This window comes from Poecile atricapillus, chromosome W (assembly GCF_030490865.1).
Source record: "Poecile atricapillus isolate bPoeAtr1 chromosome W, bPoeAtr1.hap1, whole genome shotgun sequence".
Lineage (NCBI taxonomy): Eukaryota > Metazoa > Chordata > Aves > Passeriformes > Paridae > Poecile > Poecile atricapillus.
In genome coordinates this window covers 41636322-41654778 of record NC_081288.1, presented here as the reverse complement: position 1 = coordinate 41654778, position 18457 = coordinate 41636322, and the positions used below count along the sequence as shown (strand labels likewise).

The following is an 18457-nucleotide window of genomic DNA, read 5'->3' as shown; positions in this document are numbered from 1 at the left end:
ATTTTTAAAATACCTTCAGGAGAGCAAAAAAGAAAGGCCAAACCAAAGCGAAGCCTGTTTTTTTAAAAATTCAACTTGAGTTAAAACTAATGTTATTACCTCTTTCTTTAGGTGCTTCAGACAAATTTTTGGCAGCTCATATTAAATACTGTATGTTTGAATGTACTGATAGAAGATAAAAAGTAGCTGCTCTCTTACTCAGTTGAAAGATTTATCTACCTTGTGCTCCCTGTACAAAAAACCCCCCTCCCTTCCAAAACAACAACACACCTTCCCCCACCCTCAAATGCATCTAGTATTGATTTATTTAATGTCAACAAACTCCATCAGAGTAATGAAAGAAAAATGTATTCTGTTGTTACTCTGTTAATTATACTGTACATCTCACTGTAAAGTGTTTAACAACAGGAAATGCACAAGAAAACAGGGCTTATTTAAAAGACAGCATTTTAGATTAACCAAACATGAAACTTTTGACTCTATCCAGGAAGAAATAGGAAGGCAGTGCAGCTGTTTTAAAAAGTTAGTGGAATTAGTGCTGTGCTTTAAAAAAAAAAGGGGAAAAAAAAGATAACTTCAGTATTCCTTGAAAGAGGAGTCTGTTCAAAATCATCATGGAAATGTCCCAGCTGGAGCAATGGTTTCCCTTTTTCCTGAAGTATTGATGCAGAAATCTAGCCTCCTGGCTGAGAGTTTTAGCTAAAAGCAAATAAAAAGTCAAAGGAGCCCTGTTCTTTAATTTTTAATCTTTTATTCTTCTCATACAATAAATGAGATTTGACATGGTGAAAACACCTAGATCATGTGATTATGAACCAAAATTGAATTAACACTTCAAAATCTGTTTTATCCATTTGGTTTACGAGCCTTTATTATCTCCATATCTGATATAGTGCAAAAGTTTTTAAACAGTAAATGAACCAACAAAAAACATTGTCCAGTGAACAGGTGCAGAAAACCTAATAGATACTGTGACATAGATCATCTAATAAGACTTTGATCTTTTTTAGGACTACAGATCTAGATAGCTTATCAATGGGCATTTTTGGTTTCAACCCATTTGGTTGTGTTGAAAGTGTTAAATATTGTTTGAACAGTATGTAAGGTAATGACTACAGAGGTAATTTCATCTGCTAAGTGCCTCCATCTCTGTCAGCTTGTCTTAGGTGTAATGTAAGGAATCACAACAAAGTTTAAGAGAAATGGGAAAAACCCCACTCTCCCAGCAACAGAGCAGGCATGTGGTCATGGTACTTCCTCACTGACAAGCATATCAACACTGCCCTTGCAGCCATCTTCCCTTCCCTGTGAGGCCAAGCTGACCTTCATGTTTCCAGCTAATCTGCTCCCATCCCCATGCTACCACCGCCTGCCCTGACAGTGTCCTTGATGCAGGCCATTTTCACTTTTGTTTTCCTGGAGGGATACAGCTTCCCTAAAATCTGAGAGTGTTGTTTCCTCTCACCGCTAACTTTTGTTGTAAAAAATTTTGATTTGGCAGATTCTGATTTCAGTGTAAATGTTTGCATGTTACTCCACCAGGGGTCTTCTTTTGTTTTGATAGCTTCTTAGAGGACTTCATCAGCATTGAAGGGTTTTGAGATGCTTCTTACAATGAAACCTTTGCATCATTTCTTTTATACTGGGAGCAGTTATCTCTGCTTCAGAAGTCAGACTGTAGTGCTGGCTTGGAGTAGACAAGGACCTGGTTTGTTTTCCAGTTTAAGCAATGTTGGTCCATTTGTGCATTGTCTGAGTTGACTGGTGTTTGTGGGAAATATTGTTGAGCAGCTGGGAATGATACCAAACATCAGAGGTGGCAAAGTATGTCATGCTGATATCAAAGCTGTAACACTTAATAGAGTAAATACTTTAGCACTGCAGGTCTCTTAATTGTGAAGCTGGAGTCCAAACTACTTAATCTTACTTAGTTAACTTTTATTTTAATTACTATTAAAAATGTCTTTTTTGAGTATGTGATGACTCTTCAATACTAGCAATGAATGAAAAGTCTTAAAAGTGTTTTTTTTTTAATTCCAGAACTGTTCTAAGCTTTTTTATGAAAAGTCATGTTGTATTTCATTGTATTTTTAAACATATTCGACCCATCTGGGGATTCAGTGAGTTAAGATGCTAGAATTCCAAACCTGGCTTATGGGCTGTCTGATTATCACTTAACCTGCTTAGCTCTCTTCATAGGAGTGCATTTATGTCCCTTAAGAATCTTTTCTCTGCTACATGCCCATACACGTGTTGTGAAACATGTATTAAACAACTGCCCTGTTTTGGTGCATTCTAGCAAAGGAGGAGTACTAGCTGAAAAGAGGACCAGTACTCTGAGGTGAGAATGGTATGTCCCTGTTAAAATCCCATTTTGTGTTGCCAGTACAAGCTCCAACACATTTTTTCAGGCTTCTTATTCCCTATATCTGTTTTGCTTCATCTTGGCACCCCTGTGAGTTTTTAGCTGAAGTTACTTCTAACCAGTTCTATGACTTATTTCTTAAAAAAATGAATTTTTAGAGTAGGAAGTACAAACTTCTTTGAACTGTTGGCTTTGGTCGCAATTTCCTTTTTTGCTTTCATGAGAAATTTATAGAATCTGTCAAATTTCTAAGTACTGCATAACAGTGTGCATGTGCTTAGTGTGATTTTACTTCATGGATTCATTTCCCCATTTACCTGATCCTTTTAGCTTTCAGACTGCACATGGAGTTTGGCCATACGTACAGTTTGCTGCAACAGAATTTTGCTGAGCAGAGAAGTTGCATTTTTATCAATTTGCTCTGAGGATCAAAAATGCCAAATTCCAACTTCTTTCTCTGGGGCCTGGAGGGAATGGTAGGATTTTGTTATTTCTGAAGAGCTTAGTGCAGTAGGAATTTTCTGATCTTTTAAAGCTTGGCTTTACAATTGTATATGCTCTGTTAGGAAGTCTTCAGAGGGTATCTGACTAGATCCAGAATTTCTAATTGGGTAAAGTGTCTTTTTATTTATTTTATTGAAAGAACACACCACAAGGCAACAAAAAAGGCATGCCGAGGTATGAATAGTTTTTCAAACTTCTTCTGTGCTGTTCTATTTCAGGAGTGTTTTAAAATGTTTATTTCATAATAGTTAAAGATGGTTAAAAACAGTTACCATGTTGATCTTCCAGGAGAATTTCTGTAGCTTGTTTGATGTTAGGGACTGCATTTCTTGGATATAGTTTGCATGCAGCATAGATTCACAGTTTTAGTGTAGCTTTTGAAAGCATTTTTATACTTCATAGAATACTTATAAAACTTCACCCTGATTGTTCTTGAGAATATGTGTGGAGGGTAGTCTAAAATCATAGCTGTATGTCCTGTATTTCTCTGATGTTCAACATTTTTATGTGGAGTTCCTGCATGTAGGTTCCTGTGCATCTTGTCTGTCATAGTGACTTTTTGAAAGGAAAGACTATGCCATGTTTTAAAGAGATCACTAACATCTTCAACTACTTGGAGACTTGACCTGTGTAAGTCTGTAATTGCTGTTATTTCCTGCAGTGCTATGTGAATTTGGAAAATAATCTATTTACCATATGACACAAGTACCTGCAGTTTATTCTAAAGGCTGTCAAACTTAAAAGTTTTTTGACAGATTTGTCTCTCGTTTTGGTGGCCTTTTAGTCTTCCATGTTTCTGAGATTGAAACTTTGACTTACATAACTTAAAGGAATATGAAGCCAGTTGTTAAAGGTCACAGAATCATTAGGATTGGAAGGGATTTCTAGGAATCATCTAGTCCAACCCCCTGCCAAGGCAGGGTCACCCAGAGCAGGTTACACAGAAACAAAGCATGAACAAAATACCTGTTATACTATTGTATTCTTGCAGTAGGTACAAAATGGTGCCAGTATTGAGCTAATCAAGAAAAAAAACCCAACTTTCTGTTAAAAAGAGAAATGCAGTGAAATATACTGTTTGCCATGATGATGTTCTTTTGGTACTACAAAGTTGTTGTTTGAGGGACTATCGTAGCATAATACAGTGTACTCTGGTAGAGGTTATCATTCACCTTGAAGAAGTGGACAAACTGTGATTATGAAATGAGAGAACAAAGGATCTCAACTTCTAGTTTTGTTTTGTCTTTCATGTAGAAAATGAAATCTATTTGTACCAGTGTACTTTTCATATTTTTATTTAATATCTTTCACTTATCACTGAAAGTGTGGATTTGAAAGGTTTTTTTGCATTTGTTGCAAATTTGGTAATATATATTCTATTGTATATCAGTTCCACTTAAATAGGAATTATCTTTGACACTGAGAAATAGGACTGTAAACAATAGTAGTTTTTGCTGTAAATTGAATTTATGCTAGCAAACCAGCTGATGGTATTCCAGATCCTGTATTTTGACTTAAATTGCAGGTTCACTTGGTGGTTCATGTGATTTTTGATAGGCATTTTGAGGGACACTTAATTCTCACTGAGAGGCTTATTAAGGGTCACATTTGTAGGTACTTCCAATGTGCAAGTATGTTATCTTCTGTGATTTGTGACAGAAAAGCAATAGAGTAAATTACTGCCTTTCCTTATTAAGACCTACGCAGCAACATCAGAAGCAATAGTATCTAAATGGGTAGAAGCTTCTTCTAATTGTTACCATGTAATGGTAGCATGCCTGTTGACAAACACTGTAGTCGTTGGTGAGGCAGGAAAGGGAAAATACTGCTAGAATTCCTAAACTGGTTTTGTTGGTTTTTTTTCCAACTTGTATTTCTGTGTATAGTTTTAATCTCTCACGAAGACATTGAGTTTAATCAGTTGTAGTTCAATGTTGGTTTTTCTGCTCTGTGGAAAATTAAAAGTATTCATTCCCCTGTGAGATTTATAGTATCATCTTAGTTTAGATTTGGCTATGTTAATGGTGTTACCCTGTGTTAATCCTTGGGCACTGCATGTAGTAATATGACAAAACAAAAAATATAATTAGTTTTCATTTTTTAATAGTATAATTTGCTTTAGGCAGTTAAACTACACTTTGTAAGTACTTTTTAACTACACTGTTAAAATACACTTTATAAATAAATTCTGAATATTTTCTTGCAGCTTAAGACAAAATTTTTAAAAATCTTTCCATACAAATTCAATTTGAGTAAGATATTTTCAGTTACTGGTGAGACATTTTTGTATGCTGAGTTATACTATACTGCAGTGTTCCTCATAATTAAAAATATTTATATTTAAATCTTTTTTTAAATAAGTATTGATTGTTGTTTTGTATTATTTTCTCAGCTGAAGGATAACGGTCAATGACCACAGCAAACATTATTACATCCTTCAAGTTTGTAACATTTGTACAGTGCTTCTAGTTCTGTAGTGGTTGTTAGGAAATGTTCACGAGAAGAATTTAAAGATCTTATGAGGTTTCTGATTGCGTTTTGCTTGATGAAAGTTAGCCTGAAGTTGTGAGTTTTATACATAGAATCATAGAATGGCCTAGACTAGAAGGGACCTTAAAGATTATCTATTTCCAGACCCCTGCCATGGCAGAGATACTTTCCACTAGACTAGGTTGCTCACAGGCCCATCCAGCCTGAAACCTCTGGGGATGGGGCATCTACAACTTCTCTAGGCAGCCTATGGCAGTGCCTCATTACCCTCACAGTAAGGAATTTCTTCCTGACGTTAGTCTAAACCTACTTGCTGTCAGTTTAAAGCCATTCCCTCTTGTCCTGTCACTACACGATCCGTATTTTGTGTAGGCTCCCTGCAGGTACTGGAAGGCCACAATTAAAGTAACCCCAAACCTTCTCTTTTCCAGGCTGAATAATCTCATTTCTCTCAGCCTTTCCTCATAGGAGAGCTCCATCCCTGTAATCATCTTATGATTGGTTCATCACCCCTTAGGGCGATGTCCTTCCCATGCTGGGAGCCCCAGAGCTGGATGCAGCATTCCAGGAGGGGGCCTCACTAGAGCAGAGGGGCAGAATCCCCTCCCTCACCTTGCTGGCCATGCTACTTTGGATAGTCAAGATGCAATTGGCCTTCTGGTCTGTGAGTGCACACTGCTGGGTCATGTCCAGCCTCTCATTCATCAACACACCCTAGTCCTTCTTGGCAGGGCTGCTCTCGATCTGTTTGTCCCCCAGCCTGTGTTGATACCAAGGGTTGCCCTGACCCAGGTGCAGCTCCTGCTTTGAAAGAAGCACATGTGTTCACTTCATCAGAAGGGAACATGGTTTGTGGCCACATGTCTGGTTAGTTCTCTGAACTCCGTCCTAACGTGTAGTTTCTTCCCTTTCTTTCCTCTATCACCATGAATAATTTCTAATAATATTTTGCATGGGTCTACCAGTGGGAGTTGTAAGTACTTCTGCAACATTATGCTAAAGAATGGATTGACCTAAGTGCACTGTTTTTACATTTTTAATGAATGGTTACGCTGCCAGTGTGCCTTGTACAACGGAGAACTGAGTTCCCACAGTAGAACAGGAAGAGTAATTAGAGGATTAGGAGAGGGATCTGCATGACATTAGTCTGAGAGACGAGAATTCTTTGCATAATAAAATTGCCATGCAACTGGCATGCCACTTCTGTGAGATAGTGGGCATATATGTATGTGTGTGTGTGTGTATGTATATGAAAGAAGAACTTAAATAAGAGCTCATTTCTTCCTTTCTTTGCCTCACCAGTCTAAAACCTTGAGTCACTGTTAGTTCCCAAAGAGTTTTAAAATCTATTAAAATCTATTTGTAAGGGCTTCATGAACTTTGCTGTATTTACTTTCATAGCTGATTGGGCAGTGATCTGTCAGTCTGTGAAAAGGGAGCTGCACTCTGTGTCTGAGGTTTCCTGGTAGCTTCTTGTCCTAGGAAATAAGCAACTGAGTTCCATCTGCAGATCTGCCTGCTTTTGGCGCAGACCCAGTTATTCTCACACCTTCTTACAAAGAGTACCACAACAGTGTTGTTCCAGTATCTGTGCATATGCCTGTAGCATGAGTGACTAATGAGTGTGTTAGTGAGTACTGGAATAAGTTAGCATGGATCAAAAGGTGCCTGCTGCTAACCTGGCAACAGTATGACATTGTCATTGCATAAACCTGCTGTAATATAAAAGTCTGCATGGGGATAAGTGCTCTGATCCAGAAGTCTGCCAGCTGTTTACTGTCACCAGTGACTATTGGGAAGTAGATAAATTGGCTGCTGGTTTTAGCTTCAGAATGAGCACAAAGTAAGCAACCTGGCTACAGCAGCTGCATCTTAAGTCTCTAATCCCAGTTCCTGCTCTTTCTTATGTTATTGTACTGTTAGTTTTGTGACAGGGCTGGATAGCGGTGTGAATTGCACCACCACATCTCAGTTGTGATCTGTGCTGCGGTTCATGCTATGAACAAGTGACAACTCTTTCTAGTGGAGTGGAGTCCTGTTAGGGGTGGAGGCAGTTGCCAGAATGCCCTCCAGTGCCATGATCGCCTCCCTCAGTGGGAATTCAGACTACTTGAGCACTGCATGTGACTGCTTCACTTTGCAGTGTTGAACAACACAAAATCACATACAAAAATGCTGTTGTGAGGAAGTGTCAGTGTCTGCAAAAAGTCTTCAGAGGTCTTCAGGGTAGTTGGGTGCAGTGATGCAGCTGGGGTGTGGACAGGAACACTGCAGGCTCCTCAGCCTTCCCCTCTTCCCCTACAGCTGCAGCTTGCTCTGTTCTCTGGAGTTCATCAGCACAGTTCTGTTAGGTGTCATGTAGAAATATGGATTTCCAATGAAAGTATCATTATATATCTGATTATTAAGTTTTACTAATTTCTTTATTTATAACCATGCTCTTGTCAGACTCCATATTCATATAATTGTACTTCATCAGTCTTAGGGGAATAGTTTTGATTAGTTTTTTGGGCCATTGTCATATATGATTATCAGTATAGAGAATAATCTTTTAGAAAGTTTGAATTTAGCGGAGAATTTAAAATATCCTTCAGCTTTTCAGTAGAAAGACTGTATTTAGACATACTAACTTCCTTGCAGCAGCTATAGATACGTATTTTGAGAGCTGTGACCCACTGACTCAGAAATCTTTGCAGTGCATATGTAGCGAGCCACGTGTAAACCTTAGCAGAAATATGATCAAAATCTGCAGGGTCAAAGACAGAATAGCCTTTTCCCCTTATATGGCTCCTGTTTTGTAGCTCAGGGTTGCTTATTACATTAGTACAGTACCATGTACACATCAGTGACTTGCTTTCTATCACAATTCAGTTGTTCTGATGATGTATCACAAGAGAAGGTTATGTGGCAAAAAAATAATCCTTTTCTTATCCCAGGTATTGTTAAAGGAGCACCAAAGAATTATTTGGGACTTGTGAGAAGCTGCTCTTCTGCTTCTTAAGAGCAGTAGTGGGGTGAGACTCCAGCTTCTCTTCATTGCTGAGGATAGTTTCGCCAAAGCATTTCACTATCCTTTTTACTGCAGTTAAAGGCAACTGCTCATCTCTCTGCACTTTACTCAGGCAGAGCAAAGGACAAGATAATCCCCTTAGCCTGTTAAATGCTCCATCCCATCTGGTAGGTGATAATTGCATTGTAAGGGGATTAACACAGTGGGATATGCTTACAGTGTAATGAAAGCTTCACTGTAAGTGTGAAAGTCAGCTGATTGCATTCTAGCACTTGGGGACCTTACATTTGCACATATTTTGTAAAAAAACATAAAAGACAAATTTGATTTGGGAAAGGTATATACATGCCATCTTTCACATATTTGTAACAGATTTTATGTTTGTTCTGGAATATCAGTAGTCTGAATTTCTAAAATCCTCTTGTAGGAGTAGTGCAATAGACTTTTGTTTAGCCAAATGTTTTGAGATTATTCAGTGGAGTATAGCTATATTAAATGCATCCCAGGTGTTGACTACCATTAATCAAAAGTACTATGAATTTGAAATCACGGGGTTTAATTGTTACCAGTCTAGGAATAGCTACGTTATTTAAACACTGCCTGGAAATCTTTGTCAGTAAAGGTGAAATTTGAATAAACCACACTGTGAGGAATATCACAGTGATTTTGTGTCAACGGGGATTTCTGTCAAGAGGATTTCTGGCTGAAAGTAACTATTTTTGCAGCCTACCAAAGTAAATATTTTGAAATTTCAGTTTCAAGCATGAGCCTAAGGTAGTGCAAACTGACTCTTTTAAAAAAGTTTTTTAAATTTTTTTTCCTATTTTTTTAAAATTTATCTAATGCTGCAGTGAAGAAAGTAAATCTTAAGGTTCAGAGCATTTCATAAGCTAACTGTACCTTAGCTTCCTTACCTTTCAAGATGACAGAGATCCTTGTGAAGATAAGTTATGTAGGGCAGTATCTCAGGGTTGATTATCACCCTGTTGATTTCACTCTCTCCAGTCTCCATACGGTACAAGAAACTGGGCAAGTTGCTCTGTGCTGACCTGCATGTGCCGCTTCACTTGTTCAAACATTAACCTGTTTGGTTAAAACAGGGCTTGGTTAGTGCACACTGTGCTGGGATGTAGCTTCATAGTCAGATGATTAAATGAGTGTCAGGTGTAGTAGTGTGCAGTGGATGCTTTAGTGACATTGTATGACCTTGCTGCAGGATTAAATTTTCTAATGAAGTAAGGTTCTGTGACCAGCTGTGTGGCTGCTGTTTCTCTGGTTTCAGTTTCCTGACTTAGCAGTTCTGTGTGTGCATCTTCTGGGAGTAAGGGTAAAATAAAATCTGGTGGGTTTTTATTGGATGTCCAAAGTAATTTTGCCAGTCTGTGATGAGGTTGTTGAGTGTGGTTAAGTTCAACCTTCTCTTCATCATGGATCTGATGAGTGGGGTCAAGTAGGAAGCTGTTTTTCCAAGTTCTGGTAATGAGACATGGAAGATTTCACAGGTTTTTTTTTTTCCTTCCCTTTTATTTTTGTTAATTCTTTTAAGGTGACTGAGCTCTAAAGAATATTCTTAATTATTTCCTTTTAGGCTGAAAATGTTTACCTGAGGAGAGGAAAACTAGGGAAGTTGGCTCTTTTATTTTCTGACATGTTGTAGTTTAAAATAAGCTTGGGTGTAAGGTCATGGAACTCAAAAAATAAACATAACAACACCTTTCCAAAAAATGAAACCATCTCTCCTTTCCCCTCCTCAGTTGTTTCTGGAAAATGAGTTTGTCACATGAAAATCCCTCTCAAAAGAGCCATTACAGTGGCAATGTACAGAAAGTATTTTTAAGAGGAATTTTCAGATATTTGGAAATGGGTTTTTAACAATCCTTCCATATATATTTAAAATATATACCAGCTATGTAGCAAACCAAACCATATATGGTATATAATGAGTTTTTCTTCTTATTTAGGTGACAAACAGCATGTTTGGTGCTTCAAGGAAGAAGTTTGTAGAGGGGGTTGATGGTGACTACCATGATGAGAACATGTACTACAGCCAATCATCGATGTTCCCACATCGGTCAGAAAAAGATGTAAGTTGAATAAACTTATTTTTTCTCCTTTCAGTTTAGAGATACATTTCACATATTTGAAATTAAGTGAGGAACGGCTTCTTTTAGCTTTAAGCTGTACATGGCTGTTTCCAGCGGCAAGTGCTTTAGTTTCAGTGAATTTATTCATGTAAACTTCAGCCATATGCTTGCCAGTGTTGTTGGGTTTTTTTTCATCTTAAAGCATTGTATTTTAATTTCAATTGAGTTACTGATTATATCTTGTGCTTCCATGCAGTGTCTACAGGCTTTTTTGGTATCTCCAGCCATTTTTAGTTTCTGAAAATGCTTTGTGCAATTTGCTGAAATATTTTAAGTTACATATTTCTCCTATTTGGAATGCCATAAAGTTATGAAACTAGTAATTCCTAAACATTTTTTCCCCTTGGTAATGACAAATTGTATGTTAGAGCTGCATTGACATTACTGAAGTTCTGCGGCATCTTAACAAAGATAAATATATTAGGCAGTAAAATATTTTACTTTTATATTGAGTGGCATGGAGAATTACATGGAGGACTTGAAAGTGTGACTTGAAGTTCACGTCACCTGCAGGTCAGTAATATCATCTCATGGCAGGCTTGCATTTAATATGTTTAGGCAACATATTCTTTCTAATAAAAAAAAAAAATCTGTTCAGATTTTAAAAAAGGTGCAAGTGCTTAAAGTCTGCCTCCAAGACTGTCCAGAAATATACTTAATAGCAGTTGTGAACATAGTCTTGGTAAACCTCGACCTGTATCAACATAAGCATTTCCTACAGACTCTTAGCTAAATTTTAATTCCGATTTTTCAAAGAGAAGGAAGTAGGTTTAGAGAATAGAAGGCCTTGTCAAACAAAATGAAACAAAACAAAACAAAAACCAAATTAACACCAGCAACAACAAAAAACGTAAATGCAGCTTTCCAGTTTAGTTTCATAAATTGATAAGAAATTTCAGGTGAACCAGCAAAGGATTAAAAAGCAGTACTGTGCAAACAAAACTAAATGCTCTTTTCTCTTTATGTTGATTACATGTGTACATGTACCACAGATGCACATAGGCACAATGGAATATTTATGATGTTGAATATACATCCTGTCTCTGGTCACTGAGAGGTGCAGCTAGCATTCTCAAAAACAACAGAAAGTGATTTTTGTACGTTAAATCCTCACTTTTAGATTTGATGCACTGGCAAAAAAATCATTATGGTGTAGTAAGAAAGGTAAAGTGAGATAAATGCTATGCTGCACAGTGTATGTGGTGAAAACTGATGGCTTGGTACATTGTTGACACAGTGAATGTTTTAGTTGCCTACTTTTTCTGTAGGCAGAGTTGCAGAAGTGGATCTTAGAATGGCACATCAAGAGAAGGAAGGTGGGTGTTCCAGACACCAGGAATGACAAATGAGAAATCTTGAAAGCCTGTGGGAGAAGTGGCCAAAGTGGGGCGTAGAAGTCTGCTGTAGTTGGCAGAAGAATGATGTCATTTTGACAGGAAAATAGAAGAGTGGATTTACAAAAGCTTTTTAAAATTTTATTTCCAAATTATTTTTAAGATTTTCCGAGCTCTTGTAGCTTCACTGTTGACCATTATGATTTTCTGGGTTTTTGCTTATGAAGTTTTAAACTCTTCATGCTATTCTAATTTTTTTATAAGTTTATCAAAATAAATTTGTGGTGGTAATAATGACTGTACATTATTGATCACTCATTATAGCTAAATGCATATTGTGTGTTGCATGTTCTATTTGATGTTTCATTTAGCTCACAGTAGGTAAGCAGGATTGGAATGGTTGTTACACTCTCTTAGTTTCCAACTTTCACCACTTTGTAAGCTTTTTCTTGTTGAAAATAACCGCGTTTTCAAATAGTCTTTCAACTAGAATTCAGCTAAAAATGTTGTATATGAAAGTAAAATAAATTTATTGACTTTGTTGTTTAGATAACAGTATTGAGAGGCTAAAATAAAATTGCTCAGAAGTTTTTCTAAGTAAGGTAATAAAGACTAATGTTCAAAACCTAGATACAGTTTTATGAATACCTGGGGTGAAAATTCCAGCATTCTAGATCTTGAAGCACTTTGCATCTTTCTGTATTCACATCACTATGGGAATAAAATAAAGGTGGAAGAAATTTGGGGAAGAAGCAAATTACACTTATTATCTAAACAAAGTTTTACTGCAATTTGAATTATTCCTCTTTTTTCATTTTCCGCTTTGTTTATGTCTTTACTGATAAAATTCATGTTTCAGGGTTTTGCAACTGACCTGTGAAAAAATTACTGAAATGTTAATTTTTTTCTCTCTGGTGTATGGTATGTATGTATGAATGCAGAGCAATGCAGAGCAATTCCTTAATTTATGCTTCATATATCTGCTAGAGTTTTTCAAACTGAAATAGAATGATTTTGGTGGAAGCCTCTGAATGGCCTCCTTAAATACTGTTTCTCAGGAAGGGCTAAAGCTTGTTTAGTGTTTACCCTTATACTGGATATAGCTAGGTGTTTCTGTTTTTCATTTTGTTGAAGTTTTACTGATTCTGATCTTGGAAGTTACTGCTTTCCAAGGAACTGTTGCTGCTCATATGTATGTCTACTCCAAGCTGAGAAACATAGGGAATGGTGAAATCCTCCTAAAATTTGGAGTAAGGGCTATTACTGCAATCGTATTTGTATAAACTTCAAAACTTACTTTTCACTTTATTTTTACAGTAAAGTCAAGCCAAGTACTGTCTTAAATTTCAAAGACTTTTAACATGGGCAAAGAGCTAGTAGCAAATAATTTTGGACGTGTTACTTTTATTTCAGCCTCAGTGTAGCGAAGAGCTTGAAGTTTTAATTTAAATTACCTGTTTTTTTTCACTAGAGAAAGCAGTTGTAGATAAACAGGACTAATATGGTAATTGAAGTGGAAAAGTTGCATGTTACTCACATGGCACAAGTGCTTCCAAGATCATGCAGATTGGATAAGTTATTTTAGGCCCACAATTATGGTTCCTTAGATGAAATTACATCTTTCTCAAGCTATTTTATGCTTCTTTTTTACTAAATAAGTTGCTTTGACTTGAGTCATGCTTGCTGAGCTAAGTAGGGAAGAGGAGCAGAGTATATGCACGAATGCTCTGTCTGTGAATTTTTCTGCACTTGGTCAGTGCATTATAACCAGGTCAATAATCCTTCGGCAGAGAAATTAGGTGTTTTCTAGTACTTTCAGAACACAGAACAGGTTAAGAAAATAGTATAGGTTTTTGCTGGCAACAAGTGGGATCTTTGTAATATAAATTGGCAAGATGATGCACTGGGTGCCCACAAAACAATTGCAGAGCTTATTTGTGGCTAATTTAATCAACTTAATTGAGCCATCTGTGCACTCAGCAAAATAATTTTCAGGACAGGGATACATGTATTTTTATTTGGATAGAGTGAGAGTGGTAGAAATTGATAACTCAAGGCCCTCATGTACTTCTGAAACTACAGTTGTTAAATGAACAAAACAAAAATGCAGATGAGCTTTGAGAAAAGGTTGAACTGATTCAGTTGAACTTCTTTGATTTCTCATGTATGAGAATGTAAGAAGGGCTCCACAAGGTTTGACCAATCTAGCCCAATCCACTGAAAATGTGTACATGAGAGTATAAGAGTAGGGCAGCTTTTGTTGCTCTGAACTGTAGCCATAAATATGACAGTAGACACACATGCGTTTTAATTAAGGTCTACCCAATCAGAAAAGTTAGGAGATTTTTTTCAATTAACTTTTTTTTCAAATCTTGGCCCAGTCCTTTGCTGTTCATTTTCTTTTCCAGTTGCTCAACAGATAGTAAAATGCTTGCAATAAGGTAGTAGTAATACTTCTGATTTGTACTTTTAATTGTGGCAGATGAGATCTAGCTTGAGGATTAGATTTCTCTCACTGCAATTGTTTATCTAGCTCCCTAGCACTAGGAAGTCCTCAGGTTTGGATATTGAATATAGAAAAATGGATTGTTGATTCCGAGAGCCTGCTTTCCAAAGGTTTCTTCTGAAAGCTGAAGCATGTCTGTAATGAATGAAATTCAGGGGTTCCTCCGTCATGAGATGGTTGCACAAAGGCAGATGTTGGTGATGCTGATACAACAAAAGGTGGTCATAGGCCTTTTACTGTGATTTTATTAAACTGATTTCTAGAACCTTTATTTTTACTGTGTTTTGAAATACTTGGCCTTATATAAGGAGATGGTACTTTTACAAGAGAGAAAATGCTGAAGGTCATTGTGGTTAAGATACAGAATCTTACTAAGTTTTGGAAACTGAGTGTGTAAGAGTTTAATCAGTTTTCTGGAGACAACTTAGACTTCAATGCTGCTGGACCTCATTGATCCAGATGAATTGATGACTTTTAAATGCTATTATTTCAAGATTCTGAGGAAATCTATGGTATCTTGTTTTCTAAGGTATCTTTCTTGTCTTAGTCATAATTTTACTTCAGATGCTTCATATGGAGTTGCATGTATTCAAGAATTCCTATGAAACCCCTTTGTGTCAGGAGCAGTTGTAGCATTCACACTAATGCTGGTTGGCTGAATAGAGAATATTGTGCATTAATCTTACTTGTAATTGTGTGAATAGTTTTGATCCGTTTGTGAAGTGAGAAAAAACCCTGAAGTTTATTTTGAGAAATAAATATATTGTTGTCTTCATTATAAATGGCAAATGAATATTTTCACGTGCATTACTTTGCATATAAACATTCTAGTAGATTTGACTGAATAGTGAGCTGGTTTGCCCTGCTTGCTTTGTGAAAAACATGATTTAGGCTTCACTCTTGGAAATGTGAGTTACAAAGCAATAGAGTTACTTTTCACCTTCCAGAACACTGATTAAACATTCCTTGCATGTATTACTGAGTACACAATAAGGTTTTTTTAAAAAAAGCCTCAACCAACCAACAGAAGAAATAAAACAAAACAAAGCAAAAACGCTAATGGAAACAAACAAACTTTAAATGTATGAAAATTGCATTGCCATTGATAGTGGCAAATGTGGCAAAATAGTTGGAAGGACTTGCAGGGATTGCATACTGTGTGAAATAGTATAAAAACACACTTTTGTCTCTTAAGTTCTTTCAGTTGAAGGAACTTTGTGTTTTAGTGCAGTTCCCTTTCAGAGCCTGTCATCATTCTGCCTATAATGTGCATTTTCATAAGAAAGTTACACAGTATGCCGAAAAAACAAAAAGTTTTAAATACAAAATGCACCTATTACCATATCACCTAGAAGTTTGTACCTGAATGGATTTATCAAATTAAACAATGCACGATAAATTAATTTTGTTTCGGGACAAAAGTGTGTTTTTGTACCATTTCACACAGTATGCAAGTATGTATCTAAAAATATATATATCTGAGTATCAGTTACTTCACATCCCTTTACAATATGGAATTGTGTCACAAGGAAATTAATTTTGCTATTGATGACTGTAGTATAATTTTCACCATGATTGTGTTGGTGTTTAGGCTTTTTATAGAATAATTGAATGACTGTGGTAGGTGTTCTATACTTTGCTTCATCTTCACTTCATCTAGAAGCTTTATTTTACTGCATCTCTACTTCACAGCGTATAGTAGTTTTTATACATTAGCTCTAGCTTTTGAAGTGGTGCCTTTCACTAGATTAATTCCATGCATAAAATAATGTGCATTTGCTAGAACAGGAAGATAGGTTATGGTTTCTTACCCAGTAACTCAGTTCATTGAACATGCTGTTTTGTTATATTGATGTTTTATGAGCTTAGTGTTGGGCATTTTGTTTGGTTTTTGGTTTTTTGTATGCATCTGGTTATTTAGTTGGTATAAAATATTTGCTTTGTTGTCCTAGTTCTTAATTGCTTTGGCATTTTTTATGGCATCTTTCAATGAGCTTTCAGTAGTCATTTGGCTCATTGATAAACTGTAATATCAAACCATGTCTCTACACAGAGAGAATTTGTTTTTACTTGGGTAGGCCATGTTGACCTCACAGTAATAATGTCATTGTCATTCAAAAGCAGCATCTTGTCTCTAAGATCTTGAGATATTGCTGCCATCAGCAGTGTGGTCCTACCTCCTTGTGCTCTCCAAGTGCTGCTGGAGGCAGAAGATCATAACAAACCAGAAATTACTAAATCTGATAAACTGAATAAAATTCCATTTATTTTACAGTACTGTATTTGGGTTTATATGTCACAAATTATTTACCTCAGTAATAATTTTCACTGGCAGATAATATCCTTTATTTATATATGTATACGAGGTTTTCATTGATTTATGATACTGAGATTTGGAAATACTTTCTTGTAACGTGGTAATTTTGTGAGTGCTGTATTAAAAGGTGGTAAAGAGGAAGACTAGCACTACTAAAAAACTGTCAGTCTAGAAAAATATGTATTTTTAGCTGGCTGTTATTTTTTTTACTTGTTCTACTACTGTTTTTTTACATCAATATAACACTTTCTTCTTTTGAGGCTGTGGGTCAGATGTTGCTATTAAATAGTGCAGCACAGATGGGAGATACCAGAAATAAAGTAATGTAAATACAAAATAATGCTGATGTTTGCATCTGTGTGAAACCCATCGTTTATCAGGCCAGGTATTCCTCACAAACTTGCTTATTCTACCACATTTTGCTTCTAGGAGTTGACTGTAGTGCTAAATCAATATGTTTTAGCTACAGCTTCCCTCATGTTTAAGAAAGTAGCTTTGGGCTGCAACTACATAAGGTAGCAGCCTTCACAGAATGGCTTTACTGAATTTTCTTGGTGCCACCCTGCTGAGGTGTGGTACCTTGGCAGTGATGGTGGCAGGCTGTTGTCCCCACGCTGAGCTGGGGCTTTGCTTGGAGCAGGCAGGATGCTGCAGTGCACCAGGAGGCAGGAACCTGTTCAGCCAGTGCTGCTGCTGGGCCTCCCTCCCACCACCTGCTTGCAGGAAGGCTGCAGCCTATGTTCTCCAGTCTCTCAAGAGGATTGTAAAGTGCACTGTTTTCTTCACAGTTCTGGCAAATTTAAGCATTTTCTGGTGCTGGGTTTTTTTTTGAGATTTGTTGACACTTTCAAATGAACTTACTGTAGTAAACTGATCAAGAGTAATGAAAGCAGTTAGAGTAAAACCTCCCCGCACTAGGGATAGGAAATTGATAGCCCATTGCAGCTTATTGATTCTTGGTGTGGACCAGTCCAGAAAAATTGGGCCTTCTGCTTGCATCATCAGTTGGTTTGAGTTTAAATGCATAATCTTCCATGATCAGAATTGTGCTGTCACTGTTTGAGACTCAGGAGTAAAATGATGTCCATGTCTCAAATTGAGTGTCATGAACTCAGCCTTTCAGCCTGCCAGTACTGAGTGTTGGTCTTTGTTGTATCCTGGCAAAATAAAGTGCAGCCTTCATGTCACACAAGGTCTTTTTGCTCAGTAGTCCCCCTCTCCTATGGGTGAGGCAAATCTTAGGCAAAATCCTCTGTCTCCTAATAACAATTTAGGGAAAGCTAATTGAAAAAAAAATCTGGCTAGTTCAGTGATACAACTTTGGAATAGAAGCAGAAATCCCATGCTGGGTTTTGTGGCTGTTAACCTCTAGCAAATTGATTTAGGTTGTTACAACTAATTCTGAGTGTTTTTTCCCTAAGATTCTAACATAATTGGGTAAAGTTTAATAGGTCTTAACAACTGGAAGAGGCTTTAGTCACCTTAAGGCTTAGACTGCTTTGGTTTTTATTAAGGCTATGACTTTTGGCTGTTACAGACAAAAAGAAATTCAAGTGGCTTCCAGTCACAGTTGCAAGTATGCTCTTGGGAGAGTTGTTATATTTTCTGTGTCATGTAGCAGGTAGCCCAGTCAGATTGAAATAATGATTGCAAAATGACAGAAGAAATGTTTTTAGTATTACAAAACCATTCATCTTGAATCTTTATTATCGTTGCTAGACCAAGTTTGAGTAGACTATAATAGTGACTCAGAGACTTTGAATGCAAGTCAAGGTTCTGGTAATATA

At 36.8% G+C, this 18457-nt stretch overlaps 1 protein-coding gene across 2 annotated transcripts in view; it reads left to right on the top strand.

Moving 5' to 3' along the window:
• The window catches only part of LOC131592077 (CCR4-NOT transcription complex subunit 2), an 83457-nt gene that overhangs the window by 37680 nt on the left and 27320 nt on the right, over positions 1–18457 (top strand). For both annotated transcript variants that reach the window (XM_058863352.1, XM_058863353.1), the window contains exon 2: positions 10331–10453. In XM_058863352.1, the coding sequence (XP_058719335.1) occupies positions 10343–10453 (111 nt within the window). In that variant the 5' untranslated portion in view covers positions 10331–10342. The remainder of the gene's footprint in view (positions 1–10330; positions 10454–18457) is intronic.